Source organism: Equus asinus, chromosome 21, assembly GCF_041296235.1.
Source record: "Equus asinus isolate D_3611 breed Donkey chromosome 21, EquAss-T2T_v2, whole genome shotgun sequence".
NCBI lineage: Eukaryota > Metazoa > Chordata > Mammalia > Perissodactyla > Equidae > Equus > Equus asinus.
Genome location: NC_091810.1, coordinates 82,859,350 through 82,884,855, shown reverse-complemented (window position 1 = coordinate 82,884,855; position 25,506 = coordinate 82,859,350). Strand labels below are relative to the sequence as shown.

The window sequence follows — 25,506 nt, the reverse complement described above, 5'->3', positions numbered from 1 at the left end:
CCATTATGGTCAGAGAACACACTTTATGAGCTGAATATTTAAAATTTATTGAGGTTTGCTCTATGATCTAGAATATAGTCTATCTTGGTAACTATTTTGTGTACATGTTAAAGGAATGTGTATTCTGCTGTTGTGGCATAAAATGTAATAACAACAACAACAAACAAACACATAGATACAGAGATTAGACTGGTGGTTACCAGAGGGGAAAGGGGGAGGAGGGTGGTTGAAAGGGGAGCTAGGGAATATGTGTATGGTAATGGATGGTTCATTAGTCTCTGGGTGGTGAACATGATGTAGTCTACACAGAAATCAAAATATAATGATGTACATCTGAAATTTATATAGTATTATAAACCAATGTTACCTCAATTAAAAAAAAAGACTATCTTCAAGCTAAAAAGCTAATAAATAGCAGAGCTAGGACTCAAACCCAGAAAACAAAACAAAACAAAACTAAGATTTAATAATTTACATAATTAACTTTCTGATTACACTTACAGGATATAATTTATCATCTGAAATAAAATTAAAATATTTTTTTCTAAAATTTTTTTTACTACTTAATATAGCATCATTCCATTTTCAAAAAACATTAAAACAATAATTTAAAAAACCAAAAGAAGTCAATTTGGTCAGGTTAGTTGATAGTGGTGTTCATGTGTTCTATATCCTTATTTATCTTCTTCTCTACTTGTTCTATTCTTTGAGAGCAGCACATGGAAATCTACAACTCTGGATTTATCCTTGCAGTTTTATCAGATTTTGCTTCATGCATTTTAAAAAACTGTTACTGGGTGCATAAATATTTAGAATTGTTATTCCTGTTGATGAACTGATCCCCTTATCATTCCCAAGCAATGTTACTTGCTCTAAAAACTACTTTGTCTGATATTAATATAGCCACCCAGCTTTCCTTTTTGTGACCAAAAAAAAACACGTAACAAAATTTATCCTCCCAACAACTTCCAAGTGTACAGTACAATACTGTCAACCACTTGCACATTGTTGTGAAACGGATCCCCAGATCCCCTCTCCCTAATCCTGCATGACTGAAACTCTACACCCACCAAACCACCACCCCCTCTTCCAGCCTTCCCCCAGACCCTGGCAACCACCATTCTTCTGCCTATCTCTATGAGTTTGACTACTTTACATACATCATATAAACGGAATCACGCATTATTTGTCTTTTTGTGACTGGCTTATTTTATTTAGCATAATATCCTCAAGGTTAATCCATGTTGTTGCACGTGACAGCATTTCTCTTTTTCTTTTATAGGCTGCATAATATTCCATTGTATGTATATATCACATTTTCTTTATGAATTTAATCTGTTGATGGACATTTAGGTTGCTTCCACCTCTTGGCTATTGTCCATAATGCTGCAATGAACATGGGAATGCAATTATCTCTTTGAGACTCTGTTTTCAATTCTTTTGGAAATTTAGCCAGAAGTGGAGTTGCTCGATCATATGGTAGTTCTATTTTTAATTTTTTGAGGAACCTCCATACTATTTTCCATAGTGGCTGTATCATTTTACACTCCCACCAACAGTGTGCAAGTGTTCCAATTTTTCCACATCCTCACCAATACTTTTTTTTTTTTCCATAAAGCCATCCTAATGGGTGTGAGGTGATCTCTCACTGTGGTCTTGATTTGCATTCCCCTGCCTATTTAGTGATAGTGACCATCTTTTCATATGCTTGTTAGACATTTTATCTCCTTTGGAGAAATGTCCATTCAAGTCCTTTGCTCATTTTAAAATCAGGTTATTTGTTTGTTGTTGTTATTTTTTATTTTATTTATTACAGTAACACTGCTTTGTAACATTATATAAATTTTGGGTGGACATCATTATATTTCGATTTCTGTGTAGACTACATCATGTTCACCACCCAAAGGCTGATTATAATCCATCACCATACACATGTGCCTAATCACCTCTTTCACCCTCCTCCTTGACTCCTTCCCCTCTGGTAACCACCCTTCCAAACTCTGTCTCTGTGTGTTTGTTGTTGTTTTTGTCTTTTACTTATGAGTGAGATCATACGGATCTGATTTTCTCCCTCTGACTTCTTTCACTTAGCATAATACCCTCGAGGTCCATCCACATTGTCACAAGTGGCAAGATTTCATCCTTTTTTATAGCTGAGTAGCATTCCATTATGTATACATACTATATCTTCTTTATCCATTTGTCCCTTGATGAGCATCTAGGTTGTTTCCAAGTCTTGGCTATTGTGAATAATGCTGCAATGAACATAGGGGTGCATATATCTTTACACGTTCGTGTTTTCATGTTCTTTGGATAAATACCTAGCAGTGGAATAGTGGATCATATGGTACTTCTATTCTTAATTTTTTGAGGACTCTCTGTACTGTTTCCCATAGTGGCTGCACCAGTTTGCACTCCCACCAGCACTGTACGAGAGTTCTCTTCTCTCAACATCCTCTCCAACACTTGATATTTCTTGTCTTGTTAATTATAGCCATTCTCACAGGCGTGAGGTGATATCTCACTGTAGTTTTGACTTGCATTTCCCTAATAATTAGTGATGTTGAACATCTTTTCATGTGCCTGTTGGCTATCTGTCTATCTTCTTTGGAAAAATGTCTGTTCAGATCTTTTGTCCATTTTTTAATTGGGTTGTTTTTTTGTTGTTGTTGAGATGTATGAGTTCTTTATATATTTTGGATATTAACCCTTTATCTGATGTATGGTTTGCAAATATCTTCTCCCAATTGTTAGGCTGCCTTTTCATTTTGTTGATGGTTTCTTTTGCTGTGCAGAAGTTTTTTTAATTTGATATAGTTCCATTTGTTTATTTTTTCGATTGTTTCCCTTGCCAGGTCAGACATGGGACTCGAAAATATGCTGCTGAGACTGATGTTGAAGAGTGTACTGCCTATGTTTTCACCTAGAAGTTTCATGGTCTCAGGTCTTACATTCAAGTCTTTAATCCATTTTGAGTTAATTTTTGTGTATGGTGTAAGACAATGGTCTACTTTCATTATTTTGCATGTGGCTGTCCATTTTCCAAACAGCATTTATTGAAGAGACTTTCCTTTCTCCATTGTATGTTCTTGGCACCCTTGTCAAAAATTAGCTGTCCATAGATGCATGGGTTTATTTCTGGGTTCTCGAATTTGTTGCATTGATCTGTGTGTCTGTTTTTGTGCCAGTACCATGCTGAGGATTACTGTAGCTTTGTAGTATATTTTGAAATCAGGGAGTGTGATACCTCCAGCTTTGTTCTTTGTTCTCGGGATTCCTTTGACTATTCAGGGTCTTTTGTTCTACCATATAAATCTTAGGATTCTTTGTTCTATTTCTGTGAAAAATGCCACTGGAACTTTGATAGGGATTGCACTGAATCTGTAGATTGCTTTAGGGAGTATGGACATTTCAACCATGTTAATTCTTCCAATCCAAGAGCATGGAATATCTTTCCATTTCTTTGTGTCTTCAACTTCTTTCAACAATGTTTTACAGTTTTCAGTGTACATGTCTTTTACTGCTTTGGTTAAATTTTTTCCTAGGTACTTTTTTCCTTTTTGTTGCAATTGTAAATGGGATTATATTCTTAATTTCTCTTTCTGCTACTTGGTTGTTAGTATATAGAAACACAACTAAGTTTTGTGTGTTGATTTTACATCCTGCTACTTTATTCATTTATTATTTCTAAATTTTTTTTCATGGATTCTTTAGGGTCTTCTATATATAAAATCATGTCATCTGCTGAAGTATGACTTCTAGTTCTTATATTGGTTATTTTTGTAAACTGCAAATAATATATTTAAACATTTAATTCTCACTCTATTCATCTTGGCTTAATTTCCCTTTACATAGGATGATGATAATAGCATCCCTACTCTTATTTTCTCTTCTTCTCCCTCTTTTTGCCCCTTCACATTTTGTTGGTAATATTTTGACTTTTACATTGTATAGTTTATCCATAGGATGATTTCAGATGTTATACACTAAAATATTTTACAATATTTTGACTATATAAATACTATTGAATGCTAGGGTAACCAGTATACAAGGAATGCACTTCATTTCTTATTGGTCTAACGTAATGTCCCTTGGGTCATTCAAAGGAGAATGTTCCAGGCACTGAGGTTAAATGGACTTTCTTTTCCTACTCTCCATTATTTATATCATGCCATATTTCAATCTGCTTCATCTTTAGATCATGACTCTCTTACACAGTTTTTAAATTTTTCTTGGAGTTTCTAATTGCTTTTCTTTAATTTGTTGATACAGAATGCTGTGCCTTCATCATACTCTCCAGTTTCCCTGTTCTTAAATGTAACAAGTATTACATGGAATCACTCCTGCCCTCCATACTCCCCTTTATGGAGAACTCCTTCCCAGAGAAATCCCACAACCTTCTCTATTCTGGACTGGCTGCTCTTCAGTTGCCATCCTGAGACTTCCCTTCACTGCTTTTCTGGATTGAATCCAGTTTCTTGGATCTTGTGCATTCCTCTTTCTTGGTTTACTTAATTTACTGCAGCATATATTCAAGTAATAACTCTCTAAGAAAATAGGAGATAAACTTCCTGAGTTTTTAAATGTCTTTATTCTAACCTCATATCCAATTGATAGCTTGGCAGGATATAGAAATCTGAGTTCAAATCCATTTCCTCAGTCTGCCAATGAGAATCTAATACCACCCCAATTCTTCTTCCTATAAAGGTGACCTGGTTTTTCTCTCTGGAAGCTTTTAGTATCTTCTCCTCATCAGTGTTGTTCTAAAATTTCAAGAGGACATGCCTATGTGTATGTCCTTTTTTTATTCATTGTGCTTGGCACTCAGTGGCTCCTTTCAACCAAAGACTTGCATTCTGTATCATTTCTTTGATTCTGTAGAAAGTGACTCGAGAGAGCATGAGAGGCTGGGGTGGGAGGATCATGTTTTGTTTTTGATCAGATGTTGGGTACACAAGCATGTTATGTTTCTCCCAAAGAGGGAAACAGGAATCCCAAGGAATCCCACTGGATTCCTCCTCTGCTCTTTGAACTCACCATATCACTCCAGTGTCTCCAGTTCTCTCCATCTTGTATTATTTCTTTGATGATTTCCTTCTCTCCGTTTTTTCCCTTCTTTCTTTCCCAGACTCCAGTTAGTCAGATTCAAGTTGAAATTCTTGAATTGGTCCTCTATGTCTCTTGCGTGTCTGTCTTTCTCTCTCCCCTGTGTGTGTGCACATTTGTGAATGCATGCATTGGAGATATCCTTAACTTTAGTTTCCAGGCCTTATGTTGAAATTTTTAATTTTGGTACTTACATTTTGAAATTCCAATAGCTCTTTCTTGCATTGGCATTCTGTTTTCATAACATTCTGTTCTTGTTTTATATAATCTATCATAATATAGTAATTATTTTTTAAAAAGACTTTATTTTTAGAACAGTTTTACATAAAAATTGAGAAGATAGTACAGAGAGTTCCTATATACCCTGCACCCAGTTTCCCTTTATTAACATCTTTCATTAGCATTTGTTATAATTAATAAACCAATATTGGGGGCTGGCCCCATGGCCGAATGATTAGGTTTGTGCGCTCCACTTTGGCGGCCCAGGGTTTCGCTGGTTTGGATCCTGGGTGCGGACATGGCACTGCTCATCAAGCCATGCTGAGGCGGCGTCCCACATGCCACAACTGGAAGGACCCACAAGTGAAAAATATACAGCTATGTACTAGGGGGCTTTGGGGAGAAAAAGGAAAAATAAAAAATCTTAAAAAAAAAAAAACCCAATTATTATTACATTATTATTACTATTATTAAAGGCCAAACTTTATTCACATTTCCTTAGGTCTGTCTTCTATTCCAGGATCTCATATTACATTCAGTTGTCAAGCCTCCTTAGGCTCCAAAAGGCTGTGACAGTTTCTTTCTCAGATTTTCCTTGCTTTTGATGACCGTGACAATTTTGAAGAGTACTGGCCAGACACAATCTAGGATGTTCCTCTGTTGGAACTTGTCTTAACATGTTTTATTGGTTATTTTGTTAGGTGGTAAGTAAACGCTAGGCTGCACTTTACATTTTGGAACCAGGTAAGGAGTCAACCAGTCAATTGTTCTGTATGTCAACTTCCAATGAATCCCTACTTCGAATACTTCTCATCAGATCTGCTGACCCTGCGTTTACAGCCTCTCTGGGATCCTAATGAGCAGAGTAGCCCACTTCTCTGCTGCAGCTCATACAAAGCCCCTCCTTCTGGACTGTGATTTCCTTAGCCTGCTTCTGCTTTCTATCTTCAAGAAATACTGAAATCTCCTGTGCACTGATTTTTTTCTCCCCTGTTCCTCTCTACCATTCCATTCACTTTCATGGGTTTCTTCCTTTTAAATTTCTTTTCTTTTTTTCTTTTTGGAGGAAGATTAGCCTTGAGCTAACTACTGCCAATCCTCTTCTTCTTGTTGAGGAAGACTGGCCCTAGCTAACATCCATGCCCATCTTCCTCTACTTTATATGTGGGATGCCTACCACAGCATGGCTTTTTTTTGCCAAGCAGTGCCATGTCCGCACCCAGGATCCGAACTGGTGAACCCGGGGCCGCTGAGAAGCAGAACGTGCAAACTTAACTGCTGCGCCACCGGACTGGCCCCTTAAATTTCTATATTTTGTGGTTGGCCCAGTGGCATAGTGGTTAAGTTCATGCGCTCTGCTCTGGTGGCCTAGGGGTTTGCAGGTTCAGATGCCAGGCATGGACCTGCACACCACTCATCAAGCCATGCTGTGGTGGCATCCTACATACAAAAAAAGAGGAAGACTGGCACAGACGTTAGCTCAGGGACCATACTGCTCACGCAAAAAGAGGAAGATTGGCAACAGATGTTTGCTCAGGGCCAACCTTCCTCACCCCTCCAAAAAAAAAAATAGATTTCTATATTTTAACTTCAGAAGATTTTGGGAAAGAATGGGAGGAGAATGTATCCATTCAGTGTGTCATCTTTTACCAGAAGACTCCACAAGTCCAATTCTTAAATAAAAATAAAATGTCTATATTATATTTAAGGGAAGGAAGTATAAATGTCCACTAACTCATAATTATAGTTTTGTGGTTTTAATTCTCTTGGTACAGACTTAATTTATATTCCTGTCAAAGCTTTTATTAAAATTTCTGATAAAACTTAGTCAGGGTAGGGTCCCCATAGGAAAAAGAATTCATCCATATGAACCTTTCATGAAGAGATGTGTAGAGTTGAGGACAGGTTAAAGGATCAAACAAGAGAATGGTGAGGAACCAGGGACAAGCAACAGAACGATACTGTTAGATCCCTGGCACTGAAGGGACAAGGGGAGGAATAATGGGAGTTCAGCAGGCACTAGAACTGTGGAGAAGGGGCTGTCCAGCAGAAGCTGTATTGTAGAGAGACATAGTTCCTGTGATGAAGCAGACAGTGGGGAAGAAACGCCAACTTCTCCTCTGCCCTCCCATCTCTTGGCAGTGCTATCCATTGGCCAGACCCAACCAGAAGCTAGTCAGCAAAGGGGGCCCAAAAGATGCAGTTTCTATCAGTCTGAGCAGGGCTAAGAACGGATCGAGGGGTAAGGGTGAGGGGTGGATAGAGAGCTGGTATTAAATTGTAATGTTTTACTAGCAATGCAGTTCAAACACTGAATATTTGCAATTTCACAAAACATAAACAGAAATATCTAATGCTGGATCTTATTATGTATAATGGTCTTGATTAAGTGTAAAAACCTATTAAGAATCTTTATTCTCATGAGTATTTTTTTAAGGGGAACAAAAACTTGTAGCCAATGAGTCTAAGGATAATCAAGGCCATCATGCAAATTAAGACAAGCTCAAAGACCTTGAATGTAAAATAAATCAAACCCAAACTTCGTATTCTGAACATGGAAAATTGCTACTACAATTAAAAATCTGTCCTATGGTGTCAGCAGTCAGGATAGTGGTTACCCAAGGGTGGCAGTGACTGGGAAGGAACACAAGAGGCTTTGGGGGTACTGGTAACGTTTTTTTCTTGATCTGGGTGCTAGTTACACAGATGTGCTCACATTGTGAAAATTCACTGATGGGTGCACTTGTGATTTGTGTGTTTTTGTGTGTATATTTCACTAAAAATTAAAAAAAAAATGATGACAGCCATGCATACAACTTAAAAAAAACCCAACTAAGTCAATGTATTTTTCTGTCCTTCTTTAGACATTCTCACTAACAGTTAACAAAGATTTATTGGAACAACTAAAACGATGTGCATTCAACAAAAATGAAAGGCAGACTTTAGCTTCAAGGAATCTATGATCTGCTTAGGAAGACCAAATATTTAGACATGAAATTAAGAATATTAACATGCAATATATCAGGCTATGAAGAATGCCACAGTGAACACAGATCCACTATTGGTATGTAACAGATTCTCATCGGAAGGCCTCGGTACAAACACTCCCCAAGTGGGCTCTTTGTGGTGGAGATCTCTTTCTCTTTAACCTTAACAGAGGTCACCCTGGCCAACTAGACCAAACGCCTGGTTTCAGAAGGTGCTTCAGTGACTGCTGTGGGTGGGCAAGGGGGAGCCTGAGTGGCCCCATTCTTCTCTTTTATACTTTATCTCTTTTATACTTTAGGTTCCGTGTTTTCATCTAACAAAAGAATTTTTGTTGCTAAAACAAACTTGAAAACTACTCTTCTAGAAATCTGACCTCTAGATTTGTGTATGTCAATTGACATACTTACAGTTTAAAAATTTTTAAAAAGCTCTGAAACTCTGAAAATAAAGCCCATTTTTAAAAGGAAGTGAAAATTACCTGAAGTAAAGGGATAAAATCCTCCTGTTCTAGACAGCTGCAGCTGGGTTTTGCTAGAAGGCAGATAAACTTAGAGGCATCATCATGATGGTTATTCAGCAACCTGTAAAAGAAATGACTGCTTAGGAAGACTGGCTACTGTGAACAACGACCACAACATCAATAGTTGGTAATTTCAGTCTGATCTGAAGGCCATTTACATCAAGAATCAAGTGCTCTCTTTTCAATGATTAAAAAAAGAGAATTTTCCCATGTTCTTGATTTTGTTAAATGGACACCTTCATAAAAGCTCAATAACAAGACGGTATATTGCTTTTGTAGAATGCTTCTGGGGCTGAGAACACAGAGTCAACTGAACTAATGCAAGTAAAAATACACTCAGCTTTACCATCAGACACTGGAACCAGAACTCCAAAGTTAGCCACCAGCCAGGAGGGAAACACATCAGATGGACTACTGTGCACCACACAAGACATAAAGTTCTGTTTGCCCAGCTTAGCAGACATATTCAGGGCCAATCTGATAGGGGCTTTTGAAATTAGACTTTGAAGGACCAGGCTTAAAAGAAAATGAAGGCCCTATTAAGTCTCCGGGCGCCAAGAATTCCTCATATCCAACTAATAGCTGGACGTTTTCATTTGGATTCTATACTCTTGACAGCAAAGTCAAAATATCAAAAACCAAAGTTAAAATCTTCCTCTCCAAACCAGTCCTTTTCATGGATGTCTATTTTTGTTAATAGTGGTACCATCTTGAGTTACCTGGGCTTGAATTTTGAAGTTGTTTTAAACTTATTTCTCTCCCTTATTCCCCACATCCAATTAGTCTCCAAATTTTCTTGCTTTCCTTCCTTAATCATTTATTGAATGCTAACTGTGTGCCAAGTACTGTGTCTGGCCTTGAAGACACTTTGGATATAAAGAAAAGAGGATGTAGTTTTGTGCACTGTAAGGAGCTTATAGTCTAGTGAGAGAGCTACACTAGTAAAATTATACTCCTGCGTGACAGGAGCCATGACAGAAGTGTAATAAGAACAGGGTGTCATGGAAGGACACAGGAGGGCCAGTGAGATTCCCTCAAAAGGAGAAGTAGGGAAGAAGGATGCTGTGGGTCAAGAGGGTCACAGGTACAAATGCCTGCATGAGACAGTATGGGAGATCTGGGCAACTACAAGTGTTCAGGTGGCCAGAGAAGGGGCATGTGCATGTGGGATCAGATCCTGGGGGCCATTTGAGTTCGGTTGAGAAGCGTGGACTTTAATCTCCTCAATAGAAGAATTTTAACTTGGACAGTGACATGACCAGAGGTGTTTTTCAGAAATATCAAGCAAAAATCCAACCAAGGGCCTGAGCATGGATACTGGCAGTGGGAAACAGTAAAAAGGCACAAATTTGGTTGAAATGAAAGGATGTGGCAGTTGCTAAGTGTGGAGGACTGAAAGGGGGAAGTCCATGACAACTCCCAGGTTTCTAGCTTGGATAGCTAGGTGCTTGGAACACAGGATGGGAATACTGGAGTCCTGAGCAATATTTCCTCAAGTTGTTTCAGACAACCATTCCTTCCTTTCTATTTCCATTGTACCATCAAGGCCAAGGTCTTATTACTTCATGCTGAGATTGCTAGAAGGGAAGAGGGCCCTAACAGGCTTCAGTGTTCATCCAACCTTATATCACAGACAATTCATCATTCTAAAACATTCTTTGATTATATGTTACCCTTTTCCAAAAATATTCACTAGCTCTCTACCACTTATATGAGTAAGTCTAAACACCGAAGCTGGGCATTTAAGGCCCTCTGTAATTAGGCTGGAGCCTGCCTACTTACCTATCTCACTACTTTGCTAAATGAAACTTCCACTCCAGGCAGCAGGCTGAGTGTGTCATGTGCATTCTTGCCATACACATTCTTGCCTCATTTCTCATGCTGTTCTACTCTCCTAGAATACCACCCTCCCAACTTTGCTACCTGAATGCTGACTAGTCTTTAAGGTCCAGCTAATAACCCACCTCCTTCAAAACGCTTTCTCTGACAACTAAATTTCGACTGATCTTTGTACACTTTAATTTATACCTATTATATATACCATTATACTGTTAGCTTTCTTTTATCTCTCTAGCACCTAAAGGGCAGGCAAAGTTATAGCTCTTTTTTTGCTTAACACCTAGCATAGTGACTTTCACAAAGAAGATTCCTGAAAAATGTTTGTGATCTGACTGACAGATGTATGTATAGATGGAGAGATACATAGATAGATAGATAGACGTATATGTATACTTAACCGATTTCAATTGTGATTATTAAAGCTATGGTATTATCTTTATATTTTTTTTCTCCTTATCATTCTGCAGCATACTCAAGGCTCCCAAAGTTAAATAAATATACTTTTCAGAAGAAGATTAGTGCAATAGGTGCTGATGGGAACCAACTCTTAGGATTAGAAAATGGGTGGGATGATCACAACAAAAAGGCAGCGAGGTCTTTGGAAAAGAGCATGTCTCTAAAGAAAGGACAGCATTACCAAATAAAAACTGCACTGACATAACAGAGGAGCAACACTCTGAGAGGGAAAAGTCAAATCAGGTATGGTCTATTGCTATCAGAAGCAAAAAATAGAAAGAAAAGGTGAATTACAATTTTCAGCCAATGCTAGCAGCTAGTGAACTCTATATGGCAGGAGAAAAGGAGATGATAAAAGTCGTGAAAGCTAGAAAAAGAAGGTAAACATAGCTATTCTAAACTGTTTTCTTCCAGAGCTCTTAAGACAAAATATTGTTTTGTTAATGGACAAATGGCATGTGGTCATGAAAAGGTAAGAGAAAGTAAAGCTGAAGCAATATTACTGCCTCCATTTGAGAGGAGCTCTGCCACAAAGCTGGTAATCTAGGAATTCAAACAAAGAGCTGTGGAGCAATGTCTTTCTCCTAAAAATGTCCGGACTGTAAGAAAAACAGATGTCAGAGCACAGAGATGAAAGGGGCAGCAGAGCAGGGAAAGGAGGGGGAGCAGAGGGAGGGGAACAAGAGCTTGTTAAGGGGTTCATCCTCCAACCACTCGGAGGAGGACTAGTAGGCCTCCACCCTATGAGCAGGAGGGAAAGGACAGGAGGGAAAGTATTTCCTGTTATGCTGTGACTTTTATATTTGACTTTTCTCCTAAGATTATATAGAGCAATTCAGATGCATAGCTATATGCTGACATGTTTTAATTCTGTGTCACTATCTGTCAGTTATTTTTTGTACTTGAAAGTTTTAATATATATACTATATACTTGGGCCCAAGTTGTTTTAATGCGAAGTATATAACATATTTAAAAAATTAAAAAAATAAACACACATCTTCTTCAAGGTCAGTGTAGTAACTCAAACCATCACACTTAGTTGCTTAGTCTCCCCACTAGCCACACTTTGGGTCTCCTTTAAAGCATCCTGGCTTTTAAAGGCATTTTAAGAGCTCAGAGAGAGGAGCTTCCACTAGAGGGCACTCCAACCATTTTAGTATCTGGCCAGAAGATAAAGCTTTAATATAGACACACGCTTATCTATTCATAGAATTTTTTTTAATGAAAAAAAGATAGGGACAGTTGCTCATGCTATATAACTTCATAAGCAGTTTCCTGCACTTCCCTAAAATGAAGACCTGTGCTTCATGTCTTTTTTTCCCTTTTTGCCTTTTGCAGAAATCTCTTTTCCCTAGAGATAAAATTAAAATGATTCATCTCAATGAAGGAATACAGCTGCTGTGGCCGCTGCTTCTCTATCCACCAACACACATCCCACCCCCATCTCAGTGACACACAGTCTTAAGACAAAAAAGGTAGCTCTTACTCTCCTTAAAGTTATGCAATTAATTGCAGGTAAATCAAGTTGGATGCTAATTTTTCTTTCCTATAGTCAGCTTCAGGCTCACAGAGGTTCCTAGAATATTCAAAATAACTTAGAATATAAGTAGTTACAGTTCTTGTCTCCGGCTCTAGTATTTTATAGAACAGAATATTTCCTTTTTTTTCAATCTCCCAGGTTGTTCAAAGCTCTCTCTTAAACAATCATAACTTGCTCCTTGCTGCTTTCCCAGATTGTTAGATGATTTTTGCCAAAAAGGCTGAACTCAATGGCTGAAGATACCTCTGACAAGAGCTGTGCAATATCCCTAATCGTTCTACCCCTAGTTCATACTCCAGTCGAGGCCTTTTCAGGGCCTGGCACCTACGTGGGTGAGAGAAGCTAGCTGAATGAAGGATAGAATATCTGCAGGTTTCAAGTTCTTGAATTCTGCTACTGTTATATGCTGATTTAAAATAGCAATAATAATAATAATAATTAATAATAGACAACCAGACCACCCAGTGAAGTCCTGGCTTTACTCGTAGGGAAGGGAGAGGGAATCCAAGCTGACCTCCCTACTGTTCGGGCCCATTTTCTTCTTCCACTTTATTCCCCCAGGTTTTAGGCTACCAGAAATACTAATGATAAATACCCCAAGGGCAGATGCCAATTCCTTTGCTGGTTTACTCCTGGCTAATTAGTGCTTTGCAATTTCTAGCCTACAAGGAATTCCCTTACACTTACAACTGCTTATCCATACATTGAAAAAAAAAAAAAAAAAGACATTTCTTAGATTTTCTCCAGCAGTTTTCTATTTGCGATAGGAGAGGTGAAATGGTGACCATGACAATGACTTTGGAGTGTCATCCCTATGGTGTACGAGGTATGATTTTCCTAGGGCCCTTTTAGTCCTTGGTATTTGGACAACTTAGAACTATTCCTTGTAACAAAATGACTAAAATCCACCTGAAAACATAAAGCATTTGTAACTTTTAGCTTTGGTGTGGTTCTTTCAAAGTTGTTAATCAACTGGTAGAGTTGCATACACCCTCATCACTTTAGTTCTAATGTAATGCACGGAAGAACTTGGTGAACTCAACTCGCTCCTCGATTTTTAAAAATAAGAATACACTTACTAATCACCCTCTATGTTCTCAAGCACTATACTACGAAGGGCTTTTAGGTGGCATGAAGAAATAAGAAGAAATCAGAAGAAATTTGTAAGCTGAATTCTGTTGGTATTACATGTTGATTTTAAATAATAATAATAATGATGATGATGATAACAGGCAAATAGCATTTCCGAATAGTTTACCAGGAAGGGTGTCTAGCCCAGAAAAGGTGAGAAGAACATATGTAAAGAAGGCTAGGCTAATCAGTTAAAAGAAGTGGAAGGGGCAAGCTGTGACATTCTCTTAAAGTGTATAAATATATCAAGATATAAGTTCTAAAGAAGAAAGAAGGGAGAAAAAAGAAAGAAGAAAGTTGGGTTTGAATTCAAGAAAACTTGTTAGGATGTTAAAATCCAGGAGTATCTTGATAAAAGTACCATTCCTGTGTTTCTTAACTGGAGCTTCAAAAAGTAATGATTAAAATCTATTAGAATTCAGTTGTTTTTAATAAGTCAACTAGATATAATTCTAAATTGGATTTTGCGAGACTGGAGCTGTATTTTTCATGTGACACGTGTGGTGTGCTCCCCTTAAAGGAGAATCTTTACTTTTATGTCACTGCTACAGAAGTCAAATCCTAAGAACCAAATTTAACAAGTAAAACTAAGAAACTATCAAATAGTTATTAAAGAGGTATTTGTGAAAATCTGTTTTACTGATTAGAGACATGTAAGATAATGGCTTATGAAGAGAATTTGTGTGTGAGTATAAATGGTTGCGAATGACTGAATCTTCCTTGTTGAAATAAAGAGTAAAGGGAAAATTAATAGATGAGTAAAATAAGTGACCTTTATAAAACATATTTCTTTGTCTAGCACCAGAGTAAATGCTCACATACTTACTTTCTCCACATGGCAATGAATGACTGTGCTGACACAAATCCTGTCCTCTCTCCCCCTGCAGCCCTGAACATGGGGGCTTTCCAATAGAGAGGACAGCCACAGACCTGCAAATAAAACACAAATACAGTGTAAGCTAAGGGTGAAGAGATGACACGGCCAGAGAAAGGACCTTTGTGGCTTTTACCCTTCGTGCCACCTTGGCTAGAAGGGCCCTTGGAGGAGCAAAACTGGGGCAGAAGCAAATATATCAGCTAGGTCAGATTCAGAGAGATATGGAGGGAAACAGAATAGAGGATTACGTGTTCAAAGAAGAAAATAGAAATCCATTTACCTTTTCTCCAAGTTCAATACAGCGATGTTTCTTTCCCCTATCCTGATAGTTAGAGCAGCCAGTCTCCCTTCCTATCACTCTTATATCACATATTTTCTACCTTCCAGAAAGAAAAAGAAACGACTGAATGTCATGGTTGCATATGTCTTTCCTTCCTACGGCAGAAACGTATAGCCACCATTATCACTTGGTCACGTTAATATGCTCTATCATCTAGCTCTTCTCTCTCCTTTGCCTATTATGTTATTAAGCCCCAGGTTCAAGAAGAACCAGAAAAACCTAGACCATTCAAGAAAATAGCTGTCAAATCTATTTAAATGATTACAATTCAGGTAAAAGATGAAAGGTAAAAATGCTATCATTTATTTATATTTTACAAGTACCACAAATATCTACATATTTTTTATAAAGGAAGAACTGGGAATGAATATAAAACAACTACAATACTCTAAAAAGTAATGATTTTTTTTCTCCCCAATAAAAAGTTCCTTTTCCAATTTTTTTTTTTTTTGAGAACGATTAGCCCTGAGCTGCCATCTGCCACCAATCCTCCCCTTTTTTGCTGAGGAAGACTGGCCCTGAGCTAACATCTGTGCTCATCTTCCTCTACTTTATATGTGGGACACCTGCAACGGCATGGCTTGACAAGTGGTGTGTAGGTATGCACTCAGGATCCAAACCAGCAAACCCTGGGCCACTGAAGCGGAATGTGTGAACTTAACTGCTGAGCCACCAGGCTGGCCCCTCTTTTTTCAATTAAAAAAAAAATTATTCTTACATTCTTCTAAGAAAGAGTTTTTACCAAATTTACCTGCTTTTTTCCTAGAGGGGAAATTCTTCCCTCTAAGTAATAATATTAAGTAGAGAAATAATCTTGAAACGTTCCTAATTTTATATATACATGTAAAACATACTCCCAAATCTGGAACTCTTCAAAGGGTCACATCTTGTTATTAGATAAAGATATTATCCATATTAGATATAGGATCTGTTGAGTCTTCATCTTTCTAGAAAGCGAAGCTTCTCCTTTGCAGGTTGAATGGATGTGAATCCACATTAGGTTCAGGTGAAGTTGCTCCTGTTGTGGGGGATCCCCACAGAAGCCTGAAGAGTACCTAGCCTGAGATTAGTTATGCTAAGGGAATACTCAAGGCTACTGGGTTCACGTCAGAGAAGAGGATATGGAAGGAGAGTTTCAAGAGAAGGAAGGTAAGTACAGGGCAGAAATAAGAGGCTGCTCCTGCCAGGGCCACTAATGCATGTTCTGCAAGCAGGGTGGAATTTAAGATTTCTTAAGTCCAGAGGTCAAATACCTTCACTGAGGTCAAGAGTGAGGGAAAAGTGTTGCTTAGCAACCAAATGGATTTTGTTTATTGTGTAAATTATCACTGCCAAGGTACAAAGCTCATAATTAATATACTTTGGGTGGTAAACTATGAAATCCACTTTCCCCAATCCCAATTCTCCCTTTCATGCAGAATGGTGGTTTGCCAAGAAAATGCTGTTAAATGTGACAGACTATTGGCAACTGCTGGGAAAGGTGAAAGAATATTCTGTGTTATGGAGATGGGGGTGCAGAGCCACAAACAGAGAGATAAAGTACAGGGAGAGACTGGAACTGGCTTGCTAAAGTGCAAGAAACTGCCACCCATGGTCACTCATGGATTTTTCAGAATTAGAAGGGATCAGGAATCTTCTAGCTCAACCTCAGGAAGTGATCAGCTAAAATATTTCCAGGGTCTGTGTGCTTACCACCTCCCGCGGGGCTACTTCCACTATTAAACAACTTTCATTCCCTTGGATTACAGTCTTTTTCTCCAGAAGACTCCTGTTAAAACGCATATGTGCCAGCTTGTAACGAGTAAGTCAGTCACTGAGACATTAACACTTATAAAGTTATTATGACCCAAAGGCAAAATCCTAAGAGATAAGGTACAGAATGGATATGTGTTGAAGCAGATTGGAAAGGACTGATCTATATTTCTCATAGTGGGGTACCCTGAGTAGCCAAGTGTTAGGCAGCATGAGGGTATCAGGTCCTTGGATAAAAAAATGGGAAGTGCAGTGAATGACAAGGGCTGCAGACATTACACTTTGACTACTTAAAAAAAATGTATGGCTGGTTTGCATTTGCTTAAAAATAAAGAATTAAGATAAAAGGTGTCAGGAAATCAATAAGAACCTAAAAAAGTAAATGATATTAATCTGAGGGCAACAGAATAGAGACTTTTATAACAGAGGAGAGAACAAGTCAGTGTCAAGACTTTTTACACAGGAGAGCATGGATGACAAGTGGGGATGTACAGGGAGTTACAGAAAATGGGTTTAGGAAACAGGTTTAGAGAAGGAGGCAAGAGTCAGTGGATAGCAATCAAAGTTGTTGGAGCAAAGAAAACTTAACACCTATAACTTGATCTAAGAATGGCCCAACAACATGAAGAACTGAAAGCAACACTGTCTAGTGATACACTCAGAAAGAGACGATCACCCAATATTTGTAACGTTCTTTAACATTTAAAACGTCTCACGCTTGTTATTTCCTTTGATCCTCACATGATCCCCATGCAGAAGAGGGCAGCTATTTTTATCCCATTCTGCAGAGGAAGAAATACAGGTAGAGACAGGCTACTTTGCAGGCCAAAGGCACGATGGGTCAAGACGGTGCTACGTCAGCCAGACAAGAGAAGCTGGGGGCTTTGTATGGTTCAGAAGATGGTTACATTCTTCCTCAACTTTCTGCTAGAGGCTAAAACTCCATGGTGAATCCCCTGGCCCAGTCTCAGACAAATGCTTTTCTGACTGTTCCTCACTTTCTGTTCCTACCCTGCCTTTGTTCCTCTTAGATTCATTCTATATTTATTTCTTCCCCATCATCACTTAAGGCTGTGGAAAAAGGTACAAACTATACACTGTGAATTTAATCAGAAATGTGCATTAATCTCATCCAGGGCTGTTTGAAGTCAAAGATGAATGAGCTAAACTTCATCAAAAGATTCAGATTTCATAAACACAGAGTTTTCTTTGCACTTAAAAAACAGATCCCAGTCTCAACAGCAACACTTAGGTGTCACTCAGAGTAGATTGCAAACTCAAACTGGCTTTCCTCATAGCTTTATAAACTATAAGAATCCATAAAAATGGTCATTTATTGCTCGGACCACCTCTCCCTCATTGTCCCTTAAAGGTTGTCTGTCTTCTCCTTTTCTTCTAACCAACCTGTCCTGAGAAGACACGCACACGCAGAGCAAGTGCTGCAGGCACAGAGCTCACTGCCCTGTGGCAGAGAGCAGTCTGCAGAGTAAAGAACAGCTGAAAATAACGATGGCTTAGTGAGTGCTAACAGACTGCCATAGTCAAGTAAAAGCTGGATTAATTGGGGATTAGCTAGCTGGAAGACACGATTAAAATAACTTTTAAAATAAATGATTTTAAGAATACAGTGGCAAAATCCAATAAGATGAGCTGATACAGTAATCCAAAATGAAACAATACAAACCAGTTCACTTGTGGTATCTTCTGAGGTCATTACACACATCCTCATTTTTATATGCAACATTAGTTTTAACTTTTTATACGTATGAGCGGTTTCCCTTGCTACCTGAGCTGATGATTAAGGTTTAAGAGCAATGATCACAAATGCTTGGCACCCATGAATGGGACACAGGACTACAATCAAGTATAATTCAGACAAGTTAATCAGACATGTACATGATATGTAATCAGTCTGCCCTCCATATCCATGGGTTTTGTATCTGTGGATTCAACCCAACGTGTATGAGAATCTTGCAGATACAGAGAAATTGAATTGACTCTGTGGATGAGAAACTGGCGGATGCCGAGGGCCGATTGTATTCATTGTACTATGGCACTTTATATAAGGGACTGGAGCATCCGAAGACACCAAGGGCTATATGGCTATACTGGCTATTGTGCCGCATGACGATTAGGTATAAACAGTAAATTGTTATGCAAATCACTGTTACTACGGCTAAACAAAATAGTTTTCTTTTAAAACTTTTCTGTTGTCAGCTTCAAAGCTGGCAGTTTTTCCTGATGCCACATATAGACTGATCCTTACTGCCTGTAAATAACAAAGTCCTTTCCCTGACTCCTAGCATGCAGAGACCCCCCCCTTCCCTGACTCGACTACACTCTTTCCTACCCCTCCCTTGACCACTTGTGGAATCCTTAGGCTTTCTGTCCTCCTCTCACTGAATCTGTTGAATGCTAGGGGTGCCACTAAATCAGGAAGCAGGGCAGGGCTACCACCATACAGGCGTGAGAGGGCCAGAGTATGAGAGGGGAGGCAGGGCGGTAGAAGAGGCTGAGAACAGGCTCCCCAGCAGGGGCTGGGAATATTCAGAGGAGGAAGGTTGACCCAGACGACCTGTATTCAAGACACAGCAGGCTGCAGGTCTCTGCCAGTGAGGCACTAATCACCTGGATTGTCTCCAGATGTGTGACCCCAGCACAGGACCGGGGAACTACCATGTCCCTTAATCTGGACAGTCTCTCCTTGTCTGCCTGCCTGAAGCAGTCTATGAAACGTCCTGTCTCTCTCTCACAAACTGTTGCCATGCTAGAAATACCCCATTTCGCATTTATGTGGTTAACATGTTATTTTCAAATGCAGAATTCATTCATCCTTGCTAAATTCTATCTTTTGGATTTAGATTAATCATTCCAGCCTATTCAGATAATTTACCATCTTGGTTTATACAACAGCCATCTTTCAAAGCTTTAGGTAAGAAAATGCCAATGCCCTGAAGAAACTTATAATTTATTTGGGTGGCTATTGATTAGAAACTAGCTAATGGTATGTTAGTATGTGCTCAGGGGAGATGACATATGGGGAAACAGCACAATGCTAGGAGTTAGAGGACTTGTCTCCTGACGTACTAGTTCTGTGACTTCAGGTAAGTACTTGTGAGACTTCGGTTTCCTCATATGTAAAATAGAGTGGAAACATGTGAGCTCTAATTTCTGGAATGAAAGAGTCTGTTTTTCATTAGAAACATCTATGGGATCAATAAGCAAGTTGTAAGACTGGGGGCGGATGGGGAAATAAAAGAAAGAATTTCTTCTCATTTCCCTTAAAATCACTGTAAATTTACAAATTATTTAACAGCAGTAGCAAAAGTTCTGAGGTTTGAGGTAAGAGAGAGGACAGGGAATAACTGGAGTGGGGATTTAGGAACTTCTCCAAAGACACAATGGAAGCTAGGTCTTAAGGAATGGGTGATGTGGGGGTTGGCAGGACTGGAAGCCCATTTTGGAGGGGAGAACTCTGAGAGCTCAAATGCAGAGGGGTGCTTGTAGGAGGGAAAGTGGATCTGGCTCAAGCAGGTAACAGTAGTTTGGATTTTATCCTCAAGATCAGTTTTTAAACTTAAATATTATTCCTGAAAGCAGGACAACCGTTCCTAGTGGAAGTGCGCATGGGTCTTGGGAGCTCCCATTTGGTCTCCTCCTTAGCCTAGTAAACCTGTCTCTTGAAACACAGCCTGAAACCACTGCTAAATCCTGAGGTATGATATGACTCTTCAAAATATGTGCATGATAAAAATAAAACCCAAACAAAACAAAGCACTGCTACACATGGGAGGAATCTCCGAATATTGCTGAGCTGGAGAATATAAATATCAAAAGATAATCTGATGGTCATGTCCAGTATTAATTATTCTAGGAGGAGGCTGGAGGTATAGAATCCAATTATTGAAGATGTTATGGTAGTCCTGGCAAGAGAGGCTATGATCTTAAATTAGAAGTAGCTGGATATATTGGAAAGTATCAAAGGCTTGCTTTCTAGTGGCAAATTCATTTATTTCGGAGTCAAACTACTGTGTTGAGTTAGCCTAATGGTTCCTAGCCTGGCTTCAGGGCAAAGAGTTATGATCAATAGGTGAGAACAAAAAAAGATTCATATTCAACACAAGAGAAATCTTTCCAACAAGACAGGCTATGTAATGATAGAACAGGCTACTTGGCAAGGTAGTGAGGTTCCTGTCACTGAAAGCATTGAAGCAGAGAATGAATTTGTGTGTCGGTGATGTCATGGATGGAATTACTATATTAAATGGGAGGTCGGACTGGAAGATCAGTAAGGTTTTTTTTCAAACTTGAGAGTTCCATGAAATAGGATCATAGCTAAAGATACATCAGGATCAAATACATTTTTTCAACACGGAAAAAACGCATGCTTAAAAACAGAGAGCAGAGAGGCAGTCAAGAGAGGGAGGTTGGGATTGACAGAGAAAGGCGATCAGACATCATTTAGTAGTTATATTACCTTTGCAATCTTTCCCATTTCATAAATGTCTGCTTTCTGATCTTCAATATCCATGAAAGCAGTTTCAATTCTGCTTAGAGTCTGTTCATGGTTACTGCAGGCATCTGGGAGTCCTTCAGGAAAGTAGAACCGTGGAATGTTTATGGACAATGGTGCATTCACAACATTATTCACATGGGGAACAGGGGAGAGAGGTCGGGGACTACTTGGAAGGGTGGCTGGAGGTGGAAGTGGTGTTCCAGGTTTCTTTTCTGTTTTATTTTGAATCTGGAAGGAAAATGTAATTATGAGACACAAAAATTCTAAACAGTCTTAGCCACCCTCGAAAAGCATGAGTATTATAGGAAGACAAGCTTTATTCACATAAATATGTGATGAATATAATTTAATCTCCTACTTTTGTTATATATGGCCCATTTCTCATATGTCAATATCTGACATTAATACAGAGTGGAGTCTGCTCATATACTAATACTATTGGGGATATGAAGGCCAACTGGTCACACCAAGCCTTTGCTGCAGTATCAGGATGTCACCATATAAAGCAATAGTCAAGGAAGAAATGGCAGAGAGAGAAGCGATGCCAATGAAATATGAAAAACTTAGAAAACAGTGATGGCTTACTAGCTCTGTGACCTCAGGAAAGATAAATAACCTTTTAGAATTTCAGTAACAAGCATAACCCCTACTCCCTGGAAGGCTGTTGTGAATATTAAAGGAAATCACAGGACACAACACGGGTAAAAGCTTCAGAACAGTGCTGGGCACAGATACGTCCTTATTTAAGAAAATGAGTCACAAGGCCAAAGGGGGTTCTCAAAGATTAGATTAAATATAACTTGGCACAGTCCTTCAGATTCAATAATAATTAATCATTTACATTGGTAAAGCAATTTAAAGTTTATAAACCACTTTTGATTTAACAAGTTGATAATCTAAGTAAAGATTTCTCTCTGCCTTAGTGCTAAATCTGCAAATATTATTACATAGGCTTATGAGTCAATAACAGTAGAAATTGTTCGTAAATTTCTAAGATAAGGCATATAATTCTTCAGGGGCTTTACCTAGGTCATTTACACTAGTGTCATTTCCTTTTTATTATTCTATACTCAAAGAGATTTGTGAGACTTCAAGTATACAATCATCAAAGTTCTTTTTTTTGTTTCCCCTGGTGTGACATCCAGGGCAGTTATGGATAAATTCAGGGCAGTTATAACCATAGGACTAAGATCACTGGTGCCGGTGGGGATGAAACCCAATAGTCTAGTGAACACACGCTACTGGAGAAGCTTTAGAGTGAGGCCTTCAATGTTAACTCTACAATTTTGCTTTGCAGAAGTAAGTGACATTCAGAACAAACCCTGGCTATCTAAGTTTTTATCTGAATGGGAAAATATTTGATTATATAATAGTCTATTCTACTTTCCTCAGTGTATTTCTTAACATGGAGCAATCACTAATAGACAAGTATTTATTAATTCACTGGTTAATTCCATATTTAATAAAATTGATGTTAATATTTAAAGGGAAAATAAAAAGAATGCATTTATTTTGAACTTTTCAATTTACTTTTCATTGAGTTCAATAGGAGACATATGATTTAAACCTTAAAGTAGTTTAAGGTCATAAACCTGACCATTTACAAATATTAGAGAGTAAAATATAGTAATATAAATTTTGCCAAATTTACTGGCAAGTTTAGCATCTGCTCACTTTGAATAAAACTGTTTCATTCAAATCTAGGAATACCATTAGAATAGAATTAGCTGGGTAAAGTATCTCAATTCTCCACTTCAGTCTTTCCCTATAAACACAGTATCATTTACATAGTCATTCTGAATAGTATCCTTATGCTATTATGTCACTGTCGCATTTCCAATATTTGACCATTTTTGACCTATTTAAAAAAAAAGCAATTTCATATGATTCACCCAAATAATGTGAAATTATTCTGGGTCAGAATAACAATGAAACTACAGTTTCTTGCTGGATTCTGGAAGGCCATCATTTGTGCGGCCCTTGATTTATATTATACTCAGTGTTAGGCAACTTGTTTGGTGAGACACTGGCCCTAAATTTGCAAGCAATGAAGCATTGACTCGGCAAGTAGTCACTGCAGCAGAAATGACTCCATCTCACAGCCTGCTGAGGGAGGACATGCCTTAATGCAGAAGGAACTGCCATCCTCCTTACCTACATACATTAGATCACAAACACAAGACTGTCTATATACAAAAATAGTTCCCCCTTCAAAAAACAGATTACCAGGATCAATACTCTTTTTTAGAAAACATTCATTACAGATGTACGTATGTTAATACAGTCTATTGACTCTAAGTGCAAACAAGGCTTTTAATACAGAAATTCTAGTTTCTCCAACATATTTCTGTTAAACGTTCTAGTATTTTCCAAGTAAATCGTAAAATATTTGTTAAGTTGTACGTATTGTCTCTAAAACTGGATTCCCTCTCTACAAGAGAAAAATGTGAGTACTGTACTTCAGGTCCAGAAGGTCTATTTTTAAACCTGTTGGAATCTCTCTACAAATAGCTTTCTGCAAATAGCTGAATAGAGGACACAGATTAATTCCTTGATCTAATATCAAGTGAGCTGTAAAATTATTTGTAAGTTAGTTCACTGGGTGGTTTTATTAGTAATAAAAATATTTTAAAAGAAACACCCAAGTTTCAAACCTGTGTCTGCTGAAATGACTTCAGCCGCTTCTTAAACCGAGACGGGAGAACAAAATCACAGCCCCTGGCCAGGAAAGCTAACTCTCCCCTTAAGTCCGGGTCCCTTCGTAGAGATGTTTCCTTGATCATCATCTTTGAAAAGTGGATATTTACTTAGCAACTGTCCAGCACACTTCTGAAGATAGTCAGATTTAATAAGTTGTCAATCTCGTCAGGTAGAAAGGTATTTTTTTCTTCTTATCTCCCACAGAAATTAAGTTCAAGCATTGTGCTCTCCCAGCCTCCAGGGACCACAATCCATGCTTGGACTGACATGCAGCTGGTTCCCAGATACAGCCTGTGGCTCCCAAGACCTGCTCATAATTTTCAAGTTAGAAACACGGCCTGCAGTGGGCCTGACGCTCCTCGTAGGTAGCTTTATGTCCAATTGACCCACACATGTTGAGAATACAGAGCCTTCTGGGAAAGGAAGCACCCACTACTCTGAGCACCAAAGTTAGAAACATTACAGCTGGACCTAAAAATAGCGACTTCTCAGATAATGCTAACTTCTTAAACTCAGAGTATGTGAGGTGTCAATCCACATAAAACAGTTTCCCCTCCAACTAGAAGAGAAAGAACATGAAGAGCATTTTTGATTTTGCTATTTAATATTTTATGAAAAAAGAACAGGCTGCACTTCAAATTTGAAACTATCGTCTTAAGAATAGTTTTTTTCTTTTTTACTTGATGGGAGACAAATAACAAAAATCCTCCAGATATACCCAATCAAAATATGGAGAAAAACAAACTTTCATCCTCACATGGTAATATACAAAGAGATTTGTTGGTCTCAGATTTTAAAGTCAAATCCCTTTTTTGTCTGTTTGCAGAAGACTATCTTAGTTATCAAACATAGTTTTTGGAAGTGACTCTGGATCTGGATACATTTGAAAATTTATTGTCGAAGTACTGGCTAAGAAAGTGGAACAATTGAATGCAGTAAGAAAGCAGCTTTAGATACATACGAGTCAAATTTGGCTACAATAAAGGTACAAGAGATGATTAAATAGCAATGACATAATACATCCTGAATTTGAGACCTTTTTTTAAGGAGCTTTAAAGTCGTCTTAGATTTTTAAAATATTCCATTATTTTATCATATATTAAACATCTGCCTCACAGTTATTTACAAGTGAATCTTTAAGTATTCTCTCATATTTACTATTTAGATTTCAATATTTGTTTTCAATCAGCCACATTATTCAATCAATATTTTCTACTTCTAGAAAATGTAAACCAAACATAATTACCAAATAAACCCCAAAACCAAAAATAGCTTACAACTCTCTTCTATTGAATCTTTGTCTAATTTAGTGGGAATCTAATTCTTCGGTTTTCCATCGTTTCCTACAACTTAAGTTAGCTTTTTTCCTTGATTTCCTTTCAAGACATTCTGACAACACTTTATAATGTGTACATTGGGCTTAGATGTCTAAACCTGTGGTTTTCAAATTTCTTCTTTCTTTTTAAGCTTGAAATTTTCCACTCATACAAAACCTTACCTGCAATTGTTCGATGTGCTATG

The 25,506-nt window shown here is 38.2% G+C and overlaps 1 protein-coding gene across 2 annotated transcripts in view; it reads right to left on the bottom strand.

Annotated features, from left to right (window-relative positions):
• The window catches only part of PPP2R3A (protein phosphatase 2 regulatory subunit B''alpha), a 153,008-nt gene that overhangs the window by 72,495 nt on the left and 55,007 nt on the right, over positions 1 to 25,506 (bottom strand). Inside the window, exons 1-4 of one of the 2 annotated variants that reach the window (XM_014828713.3) lie at positions 23,940 to 24,424; positions 21,247 to 21,513; positions 14,627 to 14,730; positions 8,792 to 8,894 (exon numbers count right to left, since the gene is read on the bottom strand). In XM_014828713.3, the coding sequence (XP_014684199.2) occupies positions 8,792 to 8,894; positions 14,627 to 14,730; positions 21,247 to 21,513; positions 23,940 to 24,071 (606 nt within the window). In that variant the 5' untranslated portion in view covers positions 24,072 to 24,424. Of the gene's footprint in view, positions 1 to 8,791; positions 8,895 to 14,626; positions 14,731 to 21,246; positions 21,514 to 23,939; positions 24,425 to 25,506 lie in introns of those variants that run through there. The other variant, XM_044755283.2, reaches the window with a different exon arrangement.